This window comes from Populus alba, chromosome 6 (genome assembly GCF_005239225.2).
Source record: "Populus alba chromosome 6, ASM523922v2, whole genome shotgun sequence".
NCBI classification, from domain to species: domain Eukaryota; kingdom Viridiplantae; phylum Streptophyta; class Magnoliopsida; order Malpighiales; family Salicaceae; genus Populus; species Populus alba.
Window position 1 is genome coordinate 13,582,023 of NC_133289.1, and position 20,116 is coordinate 13,602,138.

A 20,116-nucleotide genomic window follows, 5' to 3' on the forward strand; every position below is an offset into this window, starting at 1 on the left:
CTAAAACCAGTTTTAAAAATCTCGACTAAAGAAAACATTTGTAAGTGCTATTAAGTTATAGACAAGAGGGGTTCCAACTTAGAGAGGGATTCTGCACGGGACGAGAATATACACGCAATTCGATTAAATAAATGTTGATTATAGAATTGAGTTTTCAATCACAACAAGACAGAGACTAATGATTTTTTAGAGAAAGAAAGCGGGACAAGAAAGTGAGAGTGTGAAAATGGTTCTCTCATGAGGACAATTTATTTATTTTATTGAAATCTTTTTAGCTAATAATATGATACGATATAAAATATAATTTCTGATATATTTTTGTAATTATATTTCTTTTAATGAAAAAAAATTGAGTGATTATCTATCTATCTATCTGTAAAATTAAAATGAAGGCTGATGTGCGTAAGCTGCTGTACGGTTGAGAAAGCCGGAGCAATCCAATCGTTAAGATCAGTCACCACTTTTGATCCAAAACTTTTTGTTGGTTCTGGTAAATAATTAAATTCTCAACTCACCTAACAGCTCTTCCATCATGAATTCTTTCTCTGAGTCAAAATATGCAGAGAAAAAGACACGAGGATAATAAAATCAAAGCATAGAAAGAAAGAAAGACCCCACCATTTTCACTCCCAAGTGCCTGGGACCTTGGTTATTTAGACAAACCTTACCAGCAAAGCCATCGAGTAAAGCATCATGATGGAGAAGAGCTGGCTTCTGGCTGTTTCCCTCTTCCTCCAAATAATCCCAAGGGAAGCCGCTTTTGGTATTGGTGGCGGTGTGGGTGTCGGGATAGGCAATGCAGGTGGCGGTGTGGGTGTCGGGATAGGCAATGGAGGTGGCGGTGTGTGGATCGGTGGTGGGATCAGAAGTTCTCCTACCCCGTCACCCGGGTCTTCAGTTTCAAACCCGAACAGCGCTTACGCTGCTCTTCAATCATGGAAATCAGCCATCACAGATGACCCATTGAAGGTTTTGGACACTTGGGTTGGCACCGATGTTTGTGCGTATAAAGGAGTCTTCTGTGCAGATCCACAAGATGACGACCCGGGTTCAGTTGTTGTAGGCATAGATCTCAACCACGCGAACCTCCAGGGCACTCTTGTCAAAGAAATCTCTGCCCTCGCAGACTTGTCTCTCCTTCATCTCAACAGTAACAGGTTTTCTGGCACACTACCTGATACTTTCAAGGACCTCATTTCTCTTCAAGAGTTGGACCTGAGTAACAACCATTTTTCAGGTCGCTTCCCAACGGTCACTCTATACATTCCAAATCTCATGTATTTAGACCTCAGATTCAACAGCTTTTCAGGGCCTATACCTGAAGATGTTTTCAACAAGAAACTTGATGCAATTTTTCTCAACAATAACCAATTTGATAGCCAGATTCCTCAAAATCTGGGCAACTCTCCTGCTTCAGTGATAAACTTGGCAAATAACAAGCTCAGTGGAAACATTCCAGCTAGTTTTGGGTTGATGAGCTCCAAAGTGAAGGAGATTTTGTTTCTCAATAATCAGTTGACAGGCTGCATTCCTCAGGGAGTTGGGCTGTTCAGAGAGATGCAAGTCTTGGATGTGAGCTTCAATTCACTGATGGGTCATTTACCAGACACAATTTCTTGCTTGAATCAGATCGAAGTCCTGAATCTGGCACACAACAAGCTGTCTGGGCAAGTACCAGAACCGGTTTGTTCTCTGAGAAGCCTTGTTAATCTGACAGTTGCCTACAATTTCTTTTCTGGGTTTAGCCAAGATTGTGCCAAGTTGTTCAGAAATGTAGGTTTTGATTTCTCGTTGAATTGCATTCCTGGAAGAGACATGCAGAGGCCTCAACCAGAGTGTAGTGTGATACCAGGAGGAGGATTGAGTTGTCTCAGAATCCCTTCCCCTCAACCTCTTATTTGTGGATCATTGCCGCAGACATTAGAAGCAAAAATAAGCCCATCTTCTCCATGAACCTCCCACTAGTCTTACCATTATTGTACTACAGGACCTGTTGGCTGTTGCTAGCTGAATGCTGCTGTTTCATTAATTAATTAAATAATACTAGCAGTCATGATTCACAACTCCCCGATTTATTTCTTCATGCATCACGTTCGCAGATTTTTGTTGGATTTGGATTACTCGCGTTCATAAAAGAACGTGATCGATAGAATTGCAAATCCTATTATTAGTTTTAAATATGATAATTTGAATTAAGTGGAAAAAATAAATTTTATTTTTATCACATTAAATTATGATCATTTAATTTAATTTAAATTATTTAGATCTGGTGAACATTAATGAATATGAGAGATCTCAATCTACATCCCTGAGCTACCACACCGCAATAGGTCTGTGTCTTGTCTTGGGTTGGAAGGCATGAGTACTCTGCTAAGTGGCAACACGATGTACAGAGTCTGACACCTGCCCGGTGGATCTGTAATAATCCGGTTTGATAACCATCATAGACAAACAACCAAGAATGTATTTCACCGAAACAAAAACATAAAAAAAAAAAAAAAGGAAACAACCAAGAATGTTGTCAGGCCAAACCTGGCCACCTTAACAATGCGATGCGATGCGAGCTAGAACGTAATGTAGCTTCTAGTTTCATACATATGGTATTTTCTGTTCCATAATATCCCATTATTTTGCTTTGCGTTTTAATTCCAATCTTGTTTGAATCGTGTAGCTGGCTGGGCTCTTCTGATATGAAAGAATATCAGCATTCAGCAAAGAAATACAACAATGTCCTCATATCACATAACCCAAATGCCCAGAGGTCATCTTTTGTTATGGAATGTAATATAGTGGATTTGGGAGTTTGAAGGACCTCTCTGAAACAGCAAAGCCATACAAGTCACTCCACTGATCACCGGAGTTCCCATGAATCCTGTATCCTTCATTTACCAACTCCAATCTCCTCTGGGATTTGTAAAGAGTCGCTGGTTTTCCCTGATCTGAGCTCTCCCTGCATTGTAAACCATGGACTGATCTTTAAACAATGATTCAATGGCTATGTAACATCAAGAAGATGAGATGCATGAGGACAGCCCCAGGACTACAAATGAAGGCAAATTACTTTTGTCTCGTTTTATTTACTTGCAGCATTCATAAATGAAGTAAATTATGACCTCAGGTCACTCTCCATCACTTACCTCAAAATCAGCCTTTCCCAGTCACTGTATCCTTCCAATTGAAGATTTTTCGCAGTGGCATTCCTTTGATGTTCACTCCGCCCGGTTAGCATAAATACAGTGAATCCTAGTTGCTTTAGCTCCTTGTACAAATTCAGACTTGCTTTTATAGCAGGTGCCTCAGCTAAATCCACCCACTCGTCAAAAGATAATTCATCAAAGGATTCAGACCTGTGTGCAAAACATTGTAAGCTTGCCGACATTGATCAACCAGTATCTACATATGCATTTACAACACCAACTAAAACAGCCTACAGCACAATATGAAATCAAGCAGTCCCTGGAACCAGTTTAAGCTGTTCAACTTAGCCCCTCTGTTTGAAAGAGTCTTGGTAAGGTTAATTGAGCCTATGTCTAAAGTATACTTCTCCAAAAAACAGATGCCTTAAGTGGTAATAGAATCCCATTATTCTGAACTTTTTATCGACCACGTCAAAATATTACTCTTCAAGCATAAAATCATGTTTTTCTGGGATTTCATCAAGGAAAAAAACTGAAGGAAAAAGAAGTTCAAGCTTGATCAGAATTTGGTGAAGTTGGAATATTCCTATTCCAAATGATTGCTTTTGGAATTTAAAAAAAACATGAAGCTCATAAGAGTCGCATGGGATCAAATAGTGCGCACTGTTGGGAATGGTGGCATCCACTTGTGATGGAATCAGTGCCATGCTCATGAGCCGCTTGCCACATCTTATGGCACTAGTCTTAGTACAAAAATGACAAGCTTTCAGAAGTAATTACTAATAATGATTGGCAATGGCCTTTTGCGGGGTCAGATAGTATGGTAATTGTTCAGGTTTGCTATATGTGGCCTTCTTCGTCCCTGCCATTACTAAAGGACAATTCGTCATGTAAGTCTAGTCCAAATGGGCAATACACAATAAAAAAGTGCATGGGAGAGTATGAGGGTGAAAGGGATCGAAGTAAATTAGTGCAAGCTAATTTGGGGACCCCTACATATCCCTAGACTTAGCTTTATATGTTGGCTATCTGTTCTGAATACGCTCTCAACAAAGAGCAGACAGTTTGAAAGGGGCAGAGCAATCAATCCTATCTGTGAGTTCTGCAATAGTGCGAAAGGAAATCATGATCACAACTTCTTCTCTGGTGCTGTCACTAAAGGAGTTTGGAAGCAAGTTGTAGCTCTACAAGATCAACAGGAAGATGAGAGAATGAAAGTCTGAGTTATGACGGGCCATTCAATTTCTGCAGAAAAAGGGATTTCCCGCTATGCTGGTATTGCCTGATGTTCATACATTTACTTTGTTTGGAAGGCCAGTAATAACAAAGTATACGTTATAGCGCTGCAAATTTTTCAAGAGACTCCATTCTCAAGAACATTATCCAGGCTGTTTGTTATAGATTGCAGAAAACTAGGATTCTGAATGAAAAACAATTTGTGATTCTAATTGCCTGTAGATTAATCTAGCTTGTTTTCTGTAGCATCTGTTGATGCTTTTAAAGTACACGAAACTCCATATACAGGAAGACATGCTACTGTATAAGTTGATTTTGATCTATTAATATTTTCCATTTGTAAAATATATATATATATATATATATATTATTCTCAAGCAAACAACTTCCAAGGATATGGAATAATAGATGCGTAAGTTTCCTTATGCATTAAAATCACCTTATGTCACACCATATCAATTTGGTTATTGAAGAGAATCAACAAATATTACCAAAGGATTCATTAGAGGTACCACTTGGACATGTTAAAAGGTCTAAAACTAAGAAGATCCAAGAGGAATTGATTGGGGTAATTCAGGATGTTTGGGTTAAAAAATTGCAAATCTGTTAAACTAGACTTTTGTAAACTGTTTGGGTCATTATATCTGGAGCTATAGGTGAAATTTTGTTACATTCAAGTTAGGTTGCAAACAAGACATCTCAAGCTTTCCATACATATATGGTATACTCAGTAACTCATTTAGACGAGAGAGAACAACGTGTTTGAAGTTAGGCTTAAGATCTGCCAACAATCAAGGAAAGTTGAAAAATAACTATTTTTCATATGATTTGTAGATTCTTACAAGGTAAGTATTTAATTATATTTATAATTCTTATTTTGTAATATCCCTTTTCAGCAACAATCCTTATTATTGAGGGATTTAGTTGATTTTGGATTTATTTTTTTTAATACATGGTTTTCCACTAACAAATATAATTTTCAATCTGACTATTAAATCAAGCTAAAATTTCATCAGAAGATTCCAAAAACCTTGTTTAACATAGGGTTAAGATTTCAAAGCATTTAGTCAAGAAACTTTGCAATAAAGCCTAGAAGCTATCGTGCGGGATGTGAATTAGTTTTCTAGTTGATTCCGCTAGGATACCATCAAAATAAAATAATTGCACAGCACTCTCTTTGATGGACTCGTTCCCCTCTACTTTCTTTGCATCTCCATAGATCAACTTGCATAGAGAATCGACTTTTTTCATCCGATAACTTTGATGTCCTACTTTAGATAAATAATCATTGTGCCGGGTTCTTTACTGTGATCTAAATTTAACTTTCTTTAATTTGTTTTCTATCTTATTTATGAGTTCAGGTTCTTACCCTCCGGGATCCAGTTCTGATAATATTAAGAGTCAATTTTACCTTTTTCATTCAGAGGAGTTAACTAAATCGACATGGTACAGGAATTTCTGGTAATGTTAATCCATTTTCTTACTTAGAAGAGCATCAGAAGACATGCCAAATCAGCATCTCCTGTACTGTTACAAATAATCCCCTGTTGGTCTAACCACATGTCCCAACAACCGAATGAAGGAAGCCACAGAAACAAATATAGTTTGTTTGTTTGTAGCATACTTACAGTGAATTGTCTTCATGTTCTATTACTATTACTAATAATAGGGGCAATGTACACCGTATGTAAGTGATTGGGGTTTACCTTAGCTGTTAAACTTATTTAGAACCAACGAGATTAGCAAAAAGCCAGAACCCCATCAGAAAAAAGAAAAGGAAAAGGAGATTTAATGGCAAATTGCATACCCGAATCCATGTACAGCATAGTAGGGCAGATTGGATAGCAGAGTCTCATCGACATCAAAGACCCAAGCGTCCTTCCCATCGCCCGCAATCTCTACCGTCTTAGCGAAGCCAAGCGCGTAGGAAGCAGCAACCTCACTGTCGGAGCGGTACCCATCTCCTGTCATGTAGTCTTGCACGTAGGACACGCATCTGGAAGGCACCTGATCCCAGTATCCGACGTCGTTTGTTTCCACAGAGAACCTCCAGCTGTTGCAGTAAACGTCGTGGTCTCTGGAGAGTTGAATGATTGATTGGGAAATGGTTCCCGAGATGAAGATGAAGAGCAAAAGGGAAAACAGCGGCTGGGATTTAGCCATTCTTCAAGGAAAAAAATAGATTGGATATGATCGAGCAACTAGTTGGTTATTAAATGTGCTGATGTTTTTCTCGTGCTTTAAGCCCCCATTCACACAAAAAAAAAAATATGCTAATGTTTAATTTGCCTAGATATGACTCGTTATAGTTCCGCGCTATGCTATATGCTGCGGGTACTATCTCTAATTAATTTTTAAGGCAACACAAAAACAATTATGGACGCTATGTATACGTATTTCATAATCACAAAATTTATTAACTAAGAAATGAAAAGATGATAATTGCTTAATTATAATACTTGAATTAATTTGGAGGTATTAATATTTCATTTAGTTAATCCGATGTTAGATTGATCTAAATTAAAGAATAGATAATATACGAAACGACCTAGTCTACTTCGTTCAAAAACAAGATCGACCCATGACTTAGTAAATCTGATATAATTTCTATCCAAACCAGATCATTAACCCAATTGAGTTATCTTCACACTATTCAAGTCACACAACCCTTACTTCATTTGTTAAATTGTCTTTAGATTTAACTTTACATTCAGAATCTGCTATACCTTCTCTAGATACCTTGTTGTTAGAGCATGGTAAACTTATTTCTTTCCCACTTCATAACTCCAACTGAAACCAGTTCTTTCTTGCATTTTCTGTACCTCTATCTCTACCTCCCACATCTTTCCCTGGAACAAACACCCAAAAAAAAACACAGAGAGAGAAAACCAAGTTAGCAAGTTAACATACAAGCTAGTGAACAAAAAAAATTTAATTTGTGGAAGGGCTCTTATCTTTGATGGTGATATAAGGAGAACTTACACAAAAATTTAATGGTGAAAACCAATTACAATTGTGAGAAACAAAGAAGAATAAAGGTCCAAATTACATGGGATAAGATTTTACAATTTTGAAGTTGTATGTATAGAGCTAGATTGTGAGAAAGTATATCCATTGTCATTTAAAACAAGAAGTAAAACTAAAAGAGAGAGAGAGTAGTAAAAAGTGTTTATTATGAATGCTTAAAAAAACTGATCAACTGAGAAAATTATTAAAATCACAAAAAAAAAAAACTAAAAACATTGAACTAAGAGAAAAACTAAAGAAACTGATTTAAATACTAAAAAAGTCACTCGATCCAGTTTGGATTTTGTTTTATAGAGGTGAAATTGTGTGAATCAAAACCAAACCAATTCAATTAAGTTTGAACCAACTAAAAAGAGAATATAAATAAAAACTTAACCTAACCCTAAAACAAAACATGTTTTCCTTTTTTCCTTTGGCAACAACTGCACCTCCCCTATCATCTCTCTCTTATTCTTCCCTGTTAAAACTTAAGAGATGACCTTAAATCCATCAATTGTAAGGCTTTGTTTTTTTTTTCTCTTTTAACAGCAATTGCACCTCCTTGTCCCCCTATGTCCTCCCTCTCTAATTCTTTTTTTTGATCGAAGACCCAATCTATTGATTCTAAGCCTTAGTATCTAATGTAATCTTCAATTTTCTCTTTTAATTTCTTCTAATTTGGACTAGTTGGGGTTTTTCTTAATCTCCTTCAAAAAATTTTAAATATTTCATGTAAATTACTAATTACTAACTACAATGTTTTTTCTCCATTCTCTTAATAGTTGCCATGAGTCCTTGGCTTATTTTTCTCATCTCTCTCATCCTTTATTTTCTTTGTTCTCTGAAAGGCCTTCGGTTCTATTATAAAAAATGGGTTGTGTTTGTTTTTAAAACATTTTAATTAATTGTTGATTTTAATTTTATAATTTTAAAGGTTTTTAGGTTCGGATTTGGTTTTGATTAAGTATTTTGTTTTGATAGCAAAAACAGAAATAAAAAATAAAAAATAAAGAAGAAGGATCAATTCTATGTATTTTCAAGTTTGATCTATGACTAATACAAAGGTAATAATCATTTACTTTCTAGATATAATACAAGAAAAACATTTTAAATTTAAGATCCTTTTAAAAAACTTAACAATGATCTTAAAACTTTTAGGGTTGTATTTATGTATTGCGAGGAAAACTATGCTTGTCATGCTATATTTAATGGGACAAGTAATATGTGGAGTTCAAAACTCGGATTATGGGTTTGATAAATTGATCTAAATATATTGTTGTTCAAGTTGCCTTAGAATCCGCACACTTGGACTCTTTTATTTTATTTTATTTCCTTTGAATTCTTTCCTTTGGAATAACAATAAAAAAAATTAATCTAATAAAAAATTATTATCAATAAAATTATTAATGAGAAACTTAGTCTTTTATGGTTAATTTAGTTTTTGGAGATAATTTAGTTTTACTAGAAAATAAAAACAAATATGAGTTATTCATTTTTATAAATTTACATGGGTTTGTTAGTTTAGTATTTTTTTTTTTTCTTTTTTACTACATTATATGCTTTTAATTTCAAATTTTTTACATTTTTTTAATAAATAAGTTTCTATTTTTTATTGTTTTTATTTTTATAAATGTAGTTTTATTTTTGAAATAATGATCTTATTAGTCAATGTAAATTTATTTTTTTTTACAAGTGTCATATTATTTAATAGAATTAGATACAAGAAAAGAAACATTAACAAAATGCATAATAGTTGGATAAGATCCACAAAATACTTTTTCAATGGAGAAATTCCATAAACAATAAGAATACAAAAGCAAGAAAGTCATTAACCCATTTTTCTTGGTTAAATGCTTAAATAGACGTGTGATCTTTTAACTAAAAAAATAGATGAAAGACTTTAAATCTTAATAAAGGTTGTATTTTATATGTAGAATACATTTAAAAAAATTGTATAGGAACATAATCCATTAAAAATAAAAGTAATCAATCATCTATGCAATTATTATGCATTTTAATTAGGATGATAAGTTTCGAAAGATATATCAGGTCAAGAATTTTTTAAGTTTAACTTGATATACCAAGTTTAATGATAATAGCAAAGATTTCCTCATGATTTGAATTTTGTTTTACGTTCCAAATTTTGCTTTATTCAACTCACAACATAACACGAGAAGTGATCTAGTGACAAACTATCCGTCAAGGGCACAATCATGGCTAACAGTTTCCTATATTCTATTTTTATAATATCTAATGATTAATTTAATAACTACTCACTTAATTATATTATTAAAGTACAACTAACAACACTATTGTTTGTTGTGGATTTAAAAAAAAATTAAAAGCAATAAAAATTAATGCTATTATTCAACATATAAATATAAAAACTAGAGAGGCAAATTTATGCTCCAACCATTATAATCTCATAAAACATAATTTTTTGCTTGAATTCATATTCTATCAATATACATCAATTTTTCAACCAAAAAACACATATCAATCATGTTTCCATCCAACAAAATTAAAACCTTAATCAAACTAAATTTGTTTCTTAGTCATAGGTTTAGAATTAAACTCAGGTATGTTTAATTAAATTATACAACAAGGAGTAGGTAGTGTGAGTATATATATTTTACAAACTCGACTCTCACTTGCATTCATGATTTTTGCTCATCTTTAGCAACTAACAACATATAGTAATTGATGATAAATTCAAGATAAGTAAATAATAGGTTGTTAAGTGTTTATGATAATGGTTAATCAATATGTTCAGGTACTTGGATCTCTTTTTCTTAGTCTAAGAAATTTAAAGTTTATGGTAAGAGCTTGAGTTCCTACAAAGATTCACTAATAATAAAGTCAGTATATTTATAGGAAAAATAATAAATAACTTAAAAGAGCCTTGAATTCAAGGAACAAAGATGTTTGTTATTGAGTTTTAAGTTGGTTATTACTCTAAAATCTATATGAGTTTATCTTAAGAGATAAAAAGTTCTCAATATTTACCTCAATGGTTCATGGGGTATTTATACCCCTTAAACCTTGTTGTTTTCAGAGAAGGGAATGATTAGAAAGTCCTATGCTTTCAGTGATATTAATGAGAAACAAATATCACTTACATATTATTAATGAGATAGTAATTATGGTAGGTCTCTTAATAGACCTTGTATACACATATGAGTATAGGAAAATCATTACATCAATATGAATAATTATTCTAGATGGAGAGGCATGACAATCTATCATATCTTTAATACTTTTATTTTAAGGGATTGTCTAGGATCAAACATATAACCTTAAAAATTCATAATGGTTGAATCCAAATGCTTTGGGTATAACGTGTTTTTCAAACTCACGTTACCTTGGGCTTGGTTAACTACGAAGCCCAAGTGTCTTGGATCTGACATGCTTGCTAAACCCACGTTACACTGGGCTTGGAAGTTAATCAAATTCAAGTACTTTGGGTCTAGTATGCTTGTCAAACCCACGCTACCTTGGGCTTAGCTAACTTTCAAGCCCAAGTCCTTTAGGTTTGGCATGCTTGTCAAACCTATGCTACCTTGGACTTGGCAAGTTACCTTGGACTTGGCAAGCTACCAAGTCCAAGTTCTTTAGGCTTAGCATATTTGCTAGACCTATTTTATTTTTAAGATTTTTTTCATTTATAAAAATCTATAACCAAAAATGTTGACTCATCAGTTACCCCCCTAAGTATTTAATGTGTAATCTTACATTGGAGGCTTAAGAGATTTTTAGAGAGACAATTAGTTAGTACTTGTCTTATCTTCCTTTAGGAAGAAGTGTTTAGGCATTGTTGATCTAAAAAGTTTTTCTATGAAAAATAAAGCAAAAAAATTTTTTTTGGAAGATCACCCGACGACATGCAATAAAGATTACAAGATTTTGGCCCATCCTAGAGTTATAGATGAGGTGTAATTTGTCTTTCATTCTTAAATTCCCCCGTTCTTTTACTTTTGCTAAACCTTTTTCTAATATTCTCTAACTTAGAAATTTCTAATTTTTCACAAGAAAAGAGCAATTTGACAGTAGATAGTTTTTTTAGTTAAATAAACCAGATCTTCTTTTCTTGTACATCTACGGTCAATTATTGGGAGTGGATAATTGTTTTTTAGACAACCTTTGTTCAAGTCAATGAAATCTACATAAATCCGCTACTTGTCATTACATTTTTTTACAATAACTACATTTGCCAATCAGGTCGGGTGCAATACTTCCCTAATGAAACCAACAACCTGAAGTTTATCTACTTCTTGAGTTATAGCCTTTTGTCTTTCTCCCCTAAAATTCCTTTTTTTTACAAACTGAGTGTACATCTAGGTGCAGTGGCGGAGCCACAATGGATCAAAAGGGGGCAATTGCCCCCTTAATTTTTTTTTATAGTAAACTCATATGTTATATATATATATATATATATATATATATATATATATATATATATAATCTCATATGTTTTTCCTTTTTCCCTTTGTTTTCTTTATCTTCCCCTGTCTAACATTGTTCAGCTAGCTACCGTTCCCTGCCTCTTGCTTTACTCATCAATTAATTTTTCTTGCCATTTACTTTATACTTTAGGTAAAATGTTATTATTTTTTCATTTGTTTCATTATCTAATTTTAATTTTATTCTTTTATAATTAGTTATTAAAAATATTAGAGTTTATGATAATTTAGAAGTTTTGATATGAATATGTTCAAAATAAATATTTGAATATGCTAATTTAATCAATTAAGTGTTTCTTTTCTTATTATAAATAAATAAATTAATAATCATACAAAACCATTATTCTTGACATTTCTTGCATCGACAAAGTATTTTATTGAAATTTAATATTTTTCACATTATTTATTTGTAAGTAAAATATCAAGTAGAAAACATGTTTTTCTAGCATTGTTCCTCTTACACATATACTAGGCATTGTTCCTCAATTAAATGTTTAGAAATGATTAAGTATAATTTAATAAACATACTTATTATATACATATAGATATGAATTGAAATAGGTTTTAATTTTGATGAATTGATGTGTATTTTTAAATTAATTTTACTTGATATGAATTAATATATATATATATATATATATTAAATTAATTTATAATACATGTTTATATAATATAATATTTATTCATAATTTGCCTCCTCGTTTAAAAAATTCTAGCTCCGCCACTGTGTAGGTGTAACTATCTTTGGACTAATGTCTGGCATCTTTAATGCATCTGTTATGAAATTCAACTTTTGGATCTGTAAGAGCTCCATTAATGATTGCTATTGTGTTAGTGTTAAGGTGGATTCCACTTTCGTGACAACTTGTTCATTTTCCCCCACACAAACATCCTTCAATTTCTTAACAGCCTAAGTTATGATTTCTACTATTTCCTTCAAAGACCCTTGTCGGTCTGATACCAACACTTTCTTTCATCCCTCCAAGAAAGTAGTGGCACATTGTCTTGAAGTTATTTGATCCCCCTGCAATGTGGTTATTCCCTTCTGAGTTGAGAACTTCAATGTTAAGTACCGGGTATAGATAACAACATTGATTTAATGTAGAAGTGATCTTTTTAAAATGGCATTATAAGTCAATGCCATATCAATCATTATAAAACTTTGCTAGAGTGAAACACATTTTAAAGGGGTGCACATTACAATGGGTAACTCGAAGGCACCTTTCACCGATATGCCTGAACCCTCAATCCCAATGAGGGGATTTTTTATCGGTTAATTTTAAAAAGGGAATTCCTATTTGGATAATAACTTATATACAGAAGATGTTAACTACATTGCCATCATGTACTCTATTATTGGAGATAACTATAAATGATAAGAGCATCCTTAGGTAGAAAAGTCACTCCTTTTTCATTTTTAGGAGTAAAAACTATTTGCTTGTGCCATTAAACCAATAATCTAGTAGTGGTGAGGACTTGTTTCCTATACTTCCTCTTTTCATTGTTAGAATCCCCCCTATAGAGGTTCCCTCTAAGATTACATTGATCTTAGGTAAAGTTGTAGAAGATTAACCAAGTTCTTCTCTATTCTGATCAAAGCGAAAATCCTTCTTTAGAAACAAACAAAGGTAGCCCTTAGCTATCAGCCTTTCAATTTCCTTCTTTAATACATAACAATCCTCAATGTCATGTCCATTTATCTTTGTGAAAAAAAAATATGTTTTAGATGTGCGTGTACTGGAAGGAGATTTCATAGGCGAAGGATATCAAACAAAATCTTTGCCTTGGATGTCTACAATGACTTCAATGAAGGAGGTGTTCAATAAAAAAAGCACATGCTTCAAGATAACATAAACGTTCCCTAAGCGGTTTCTTCTAACTTCTCTTAAGATTATTGTTTCTTCTGTAAGAGTGGTCTCACTTTGGTAAGCGACCTTATTTGGGGGACCTTTATAGTTGTTTATCCCTAGTAAAATAGAAAGGACCATGGCGCAGTGTATTTACCTCATTTACCAAATATGGCTCTTTATGGTTTGTTTCACTTTTAGTAACCTTCTATTTAGTAAGGTGTATAACTCTTTTCCCAAGGTTTTCTCCCTCACTTCACTGATAAGGGTTTATGAAGCTACCGGTTTAATTAAGTCTTCAACTTTAAGAATTTCCTTATTGAATCTCTTGAGGTATGCCCTTATATATTCATCCTCTGTTTGGTGATTCCAAAGAGTTCAATGAATTCATGTAATCATTTACAGACACTAGGTGAAGCTTGTTGTCATAGAGGTCAGGAGAGAGATACAACAACTTACTAAGGAGGAGCTGAAATTCGTTTAAGGCATATTTTCTCTCGCTTGTTGATTTCTCAACACTGCAAGGTGAAGAGTTATAATTGTTCCCTAAGTTGTTGAAGGATTGGTTATGCAAGGGCTGGAGTATCTGTTATGGTAAGAAGATCAGTAACTCATTATATTCCAGAAGTATCCTGATTATTTGCCATTAATGATGATAATTAAGGGGGAATATTACAATAAAGCTATTTATGACTTTTAAAAATTTTTCTCACGAATGATACCACTAATGATATCCCAAAATCCAAGATATGTAAAGAATAAGTTATTTAGTGTTTGAGATAGTGGTTAATTAATATGTTCAAGTACTTGAATTTTTCCTTTTTAGTATAAGGAATTCCATACTTATGGTAAGATTTTGGGTACCTGCAAAAACAATCTCGATCAAGGGGTATTTATAGGAAAAACAATAAATGACTTAAAAGAACTTTAAATTCAAGAAGTAAAGATGTTTATTCCTGAGTTTTAAGTTGGTTAATACTCTGAAATCTATATAAGTTTATCTTAAGAGATAAAAAGTTCTAAACTATTACCTAGATGATTCAAGTGATATTTATACCTCTTGAACTTTATCATATTTAGAGAAGGGAAGGATTGGAAAGTTCACTGCTTTCAACGACATTAATAGGAGACAAATATAATTTACATATCGTTAATGAAATAGCAAGTATGGTAGGTCTCTTAAGAGACCTTGCATACACCTATAAGTATAGAAAAATCATTATATTAATATGAATGATTATTCTAGATAGAGAGGCATAATAGTTTTTCATTCTTTCAATACTTTTATTTTAGGGGATCGTCTAGGATCAAACATTTTTAAATTTGATATGTTTGTCAAACCCACATTACCTTGAACTTGACTAATTACCAAGTTCAAGTTTTTTGACCTGCCATGTTTGCCAGATCCATTTTATTTTTAAACATTTTTTCCATTTATAAAAATCTATAACAAAAAATGTTGACTCATTAGTAATATAATTCAAACTTTGTAGTTTTCTTTCTATTGATTTCAGTGAATAAAACCCATGCTAGATTAAAGGAGATCTTGAGACAAATCACCATGGATCTAGTAATTTGCATTTATATATAATTACCTTGTTTAATTTCTATTTCTAACCTTAACCACCACAAATGTGTTTTTAGGCTAACCGTTCACACATTCTCGGAGTTTCGAGCATAGAACTCATTCAATTAAGAACGCAGGACGTACTGTTATTTGATTTTTCACTTTTATTTTTTCAATATTGTTGCAAAATTATATTTCTTCCTTGGTTTTTGGGGACTTTTCCCCATCTTGTATCAAGAGAACTTGCTGTTTAATTTCAAGTTATAACTCTAAATTAACTTTTGTTTCATATAGAACACCTACCCACTTTTGTAACAACATTATCATATCTAATTCAAAATTTAATTTTAACCAAATATGATTTTTGTAAAACGATTCAAATTGAGCAAAAGGATTTAAAAAACAAATACAAAATAAATGGAGTAATTGAAACAAGTTCATAGCATGTCATTATAAGATGCGAGTATCCAGCTACATCTAGAATGGATGAAAAGACAAATATGCTGGAAGAAAATGACATTAACTGCTCCTTCGACAAATAGGCTCTTAAAATGGTTGAGCAGCCGATGAAACAAGAACAAAATGGTTTAGCCGTCAGGACCCCTTCACAAAATTACTCCTGATAGACTTGCATCTAACATTTCGCTCCCTCTGTTAGTGGTGTGTTCTGAACAACAGGAAAATGGAATGTACCAGGAACAGGTGACAGAACCACAACTAATCATTTAGACGATAAGATCTCCCTCTGAAAGCAGCACTGGTATTGCCGTCAGCCGCTTGAGTAGTTCTGTCAGGCTGTGCACTACTGTACATTGGGGTTGGGGCTCCTATTCTCCACCTTGCAACCAGCTTATTTCTGTTAACAGTTCAGGAAATTGCAGAGGCAGGAAACTATCATGAAAGCAAACTCAGTTAACAATCAATTGCAGATTAATGAAGGAGCTAAACAGTTGGCCGACAATGTATGTCCCAGCTTATGCAATAATGTGATACAAGAGAAGATTGAAAAATGCTGAGCAAGTTAGAAGTCCATGCAAAGAAAAAGCTACGCAATGAATCAGAATTCCAATGTGTAACTGTATGCCTGCAGTGATCTCCTAACAAAACATTAAAAAAAATAATTAGGAAAGTTTATGACATTTGTGTAAAGAGGGTGAGAAATGTATAAGAGAGATGGTCCCGCATTGAGCACATGCTAATTAATAATGCAAACAACTAAATAAACTTCTCTCTTCGAGGAACTAAGCAACATAAGGATACACCCATCTGGGGGTTCTCAATATGATGTTTCCAGTTGCAAGAGGATGCAACACAGTCAAGAAGTAATATAAATGCCCTGCTATAATTCCCAGGAGATCTGGCATAAGAGGTGCACCGAAAATAACATCCAAAGCAAGCATCGCCCATGGCAGATAGAAGGCCTGAAGAAAAAATGAACATTCACATCAGATATGAAAGCACTTGACCACAATTCTCCACACAGCAGATGCAAGAAACCATTTCACCATGAAAATTTGCAACTGAATACCACTTGACGTACCTTAAGAGTTACAAGCCCATATATGTTGATTTGGGCATTTGGAAATTCTCTACTCCAAACATAGAGAAGCATGAACACAAGTGATATCCCCAAGAAAGGGCTCCAAAAAATGGGGATCGCAGAAAGTACCTAGAATCCAAGAGAAAGATCATGCCAAAGTTAGCGGAAGGATTGATCGCATTCTACACATTCAATCAACAGGAGGATGTTTGCAAGAACAAATTCATATAAACAAGTATCATCATCGAAGCAATAGCTCACTATGAGCTTCACATGTTCTCAAAGATGGGCCTGCAACAGAAACTGGAAGTCAAATAAGAACGGGGGAGTACATAGTAAATCTAGATGAAGGTCACTTTTCAAATTTCTCAAGCTCGGATGAGCTTGGCCATGCCATGAATAATCTGACTAGGAATTTCATGTGGAAAATCAGAGACCTAATACAAGGAAAATGAATTAAAAGGTTCTCTAGCTCGGACGAGCTTGGCCATGCCATCAGGGACCTAATCCAAGGAAAATGAATTAAAAGGGAAGATAACCACACACCAATAATGATAGAGCTCCAAAGATCATCATCCACAAGAAATCCGCTGTACGCCTTTCAAACGGCCCTTTCTCCAACTGAACTCCATATCTTGCTCTGTGCAGTTGCAAGAGTTAACAGGGAAGCATTAGTGCTGGGAAGAAAAGTATTCATACGCTTCTCAAACCGAAATTAAAACTTTTAAGAACAAGCAATAAATTAAAAAGTAAATCAACAAGTCTGAAAACTTTATCTTACATCATTAAGAGGCGAATTCCAAAATTGATAGAGAAATTCCCAAGGAAAAAGAAGGTTGTGATCAGCCTCCATACCTACAAACAAACGTTCGAGTTAGAACCATTTCAACAGAAGGAAGAAAAAAGAAGAAAGGACACCCATGAAACAGAATCGGTTAAATTAATACCTGAAAGCTCGAGAACACAGGTTTATACATCAATTCAATATCCGGCAAATAAAAAAGTCCAAATTGAACAGCTGTGGTGAGAAACAGGCACAAGGTTCCATAAGCCTTGCTTATAGGTGGAAGAGACTTGTAGTACCTGATTTAATTAAAATCAAGAAATAAGAAACAAGTGGGATAAGAAGGCTAGATTGACAAACCCTATCTCCACCATTGTTGAAAACAAAAGGGAAAGGAAGCGATACTTAACTCAGCAGGAGAAGACATTGGCAGAAGTCCAGAACTTAGCAGATGCAATTTCAGTCTAGAAGAAGATAGATATATAAAGTAAATAAATAAGTGATGGTGTTTTTGATTTCTACACAAGAAAGAAAAATAAAACAAGTAGAACAAAACAACCCAGAAGGTTCCTCGGACTTCAATGTTAGGTTTTGTTTCCGCCCTCCCACGTGCGAAACGAATGGACTTGGGCTGGGCCAAACACATTTTGAGACCCGGCCTGACCCGGTTCGGGCCAATTAAATGGCCCATTAAACAAGAAATTGAAATCATTCATTCTATGGGATTTTTTGTTCCTCTCTAGGTATCTGCCACCACAAGTTTCTCTTTTCTGGCGCCAGAAGCACAACTTTCAATCCAGCATCTTTTCTTTCTTTCTTTCTCAATTCTCTCCTCCTTTTCAATCTAGCCTTGCTCATTGTAATTTCCTTTGTCTGTTATGTGACAACAATTTCAATAGAAGTTTTCTCCAGTTTTTTTTTAATATATAATTCATCTTCATTTCAATTTACTTTTGTAGAGTTTATTGTTTTAACTTCATGTTTTACCTTATCTTATTTCCATGTCTTTTTAAAGCTTTTGATTTATCTAATAATATCTTATCTATCATAAAATTTAACATTTTGTTTTTAGTTTTGCTAGCTCCCTTTATCGTAACACCCCGTTATATTTAATGCAACTTTATATTTTTCATTAATTATATACATGTAAAAAATGGTATAATATATATATATATATATATATATATTGACAGGGCATCCTATATATAGGAGCCCTATCTAAAATTTTACTCCACATTAATATTTGTAAACACAATAATAATAACTCAAATAACATTCAACTATCACAACTAATATCCAGATAACCTCTGGCATATCATTCAAATAATTTCATCACTTACAATTATTCATTATATTACACATTTTTTTCTACAAAAATTAGCACTTTTAACCAAAATAAAAATACCCTCAAACTCATACTAAGAATCTCAAATAACTTAGCCAAGTTTTAGCTAATAAGCTCAATAAGAAATCAACATTTTTGATAGAGTTGTTCTTCTTCAACATATGTAAGCAATGACACTATTGTGAATGATATTTCTAATAATATATATATATATATATATATATATATATATATATATATAGATGCATTGTGTTGTGTTCGAATTATTTTAAAAATTTGAGTTTATTTTAAATCGTGATTATATTCAGTTTAGGATAACTAGACACTTGACCTAACTTATTGGATTCGAATTTACAAGTGAAAAATGTTAATTTTAAATGTTATTAATTAACATTTGCACACATATGAATCATTCATGAGCATCTTATATAACTATGATAATTAATTAACGCAACATTATATTAGCAATGTGTTAAAAGTAAAGTCAAAATTTAATGGAATAACTTATTTTCTAATATTTTTTTAAAATCACTTCTTGATTTCAAGAAAATAACAACTTCATTATCAGCTAAACAATGTAAACTAACCTTTTAAAGATACCAACTTTTCTTGTACGGAGCAAACATTTGTATATATTTTGTCATCTATATATAAAATTATCTCATAATAAGAGTTAAATGAGAGTTTGACACATAACTTTTCTCATTTTATATAATCTGAAATAATATTGTCAAGGCATAAAGTAGTAATACCATCCTTTTTCTTTGTTAGAGTAAAACCACCTATTTTTAGACAAAATCACCTAAACATACCGAGCAGAAAAAACTAGATCGATTGCTCGCGCTTTATGGAGAATTGGAAAAAAAATTTACAACGCAAAAAAATTACTTGTGTTGTTATTATATTTTAAAGAAAAAAACTCATGACTCGATATCATAAAAAAAAAAACTAATAATAATAATAATTGTTATTCCTCAGGAATTAAAACATAAAATGTTGAAATCATGAAAAAAAATAAATTAAAAAAATATTAAAAAATAAAACACCAGCAAAACCAAGTGAGATTGTCAAAACCAATGAGAAGGATCATGCTAACATGATAACAAAATAGAAGGCAAAACAGAAAATAATAAGTTTAATTAAAAAAAAAAATTAAAGGACAAAATAAAAACATATATAAAAAAAAAGCAACTT

The 20,116-nt window shown here is 33.0% G+C and overlaps 3 protein-coding genes across 4 annotated transcripts; 1 reads left to right on the top strand and 2 right to left on the bottom strand.

Moving 5' to 3' along the window:
- The first annotated feature begins 414 nt into the window (after positions 1 to 414).
- LOC118047932 (leucine-rich repeat extensin-like protein 2) lies at positions 415 to 2,064 on the top strand. Of its 2 annotated transcripts, XM_035057383.2 has the most exons (2): positions 415 to 802; positions 836 to 2,064. In XM_035057383.2, the coding sequence occupies exons 1-2, from the start codon at positions 694 to 696 to the stop codon at positions 1,951 to 1,953; spliced, it is 1,227 nt and encodes a 408-aa protein (XP_034913274.1). In that variant the 5' UTR covers positions 415 to 693; the 3' UTR covers positions 1,954 to 2,064. The 2 variants fall into 2 exon arrangements, with proteins under 2 accessions (XP_034913274.1, XP_034913273.1); XM_035057382.2 differs by having other exon boundaries at positions 415 to 2,064.
- Positions 2,065 to 2,411: 347 nt separating this feature from the next.
- Positions 2,412 to 6,657, bottom strand: LOC118047933 (acid phosphatase 1). The gene is made up of 3 exons (XM_035057384.2): positions 6,181 to 6,657; positions 3,138 to 3,347; positions 2,412 to 2,950 (listed from the first exon to the last, which is right to left on the bottom strand). Exons 1-3 carry the CDS (start codon positions 6,534 to 6,536, stop codon positions 2,773 to 2,775), a joined length of 744 nt encoding a protein of 247 aa, XP_034913275.1. The 5' UTR covers positions 6,537 to 6,657; the 3' UTR covers positions 2,412 to 2,772.
- Positions 6,658 to 15,676: 9,019 nt separating this feature from the next.
- On the bottom strand, positions 15,677 to 18,146 carry LOC118048006 (derlin-1). Its single transcript, XM_035057507.2, has 7 exons — positions 17,988 to 18,146; positions 17,741 to 17,876; positions 17,575 to 17,648; positions 17,340 to 17,433; positions 16,794 to 16,922; positions 16,514 to 16,674; positions 15,677 to 16,109 (listed from the first exon to the last, which is right to left on the bottom strand). The coding sequence occupies exons 1-7, from the start codon at positions 18,002 to 18,004 to the stop codon at positions 15,971 to 15,973; spliced, it is 750 nt and encodes a 249-aa protein (XP_034913398.1). The 5' UTR covers positions 18,005 to 18,146; the 3' UTR covers positions 15,677 to 15,970.
- Between the last annotated feature and the right edge of the window lie 1,970 nt (positions 18,147 to 20,116).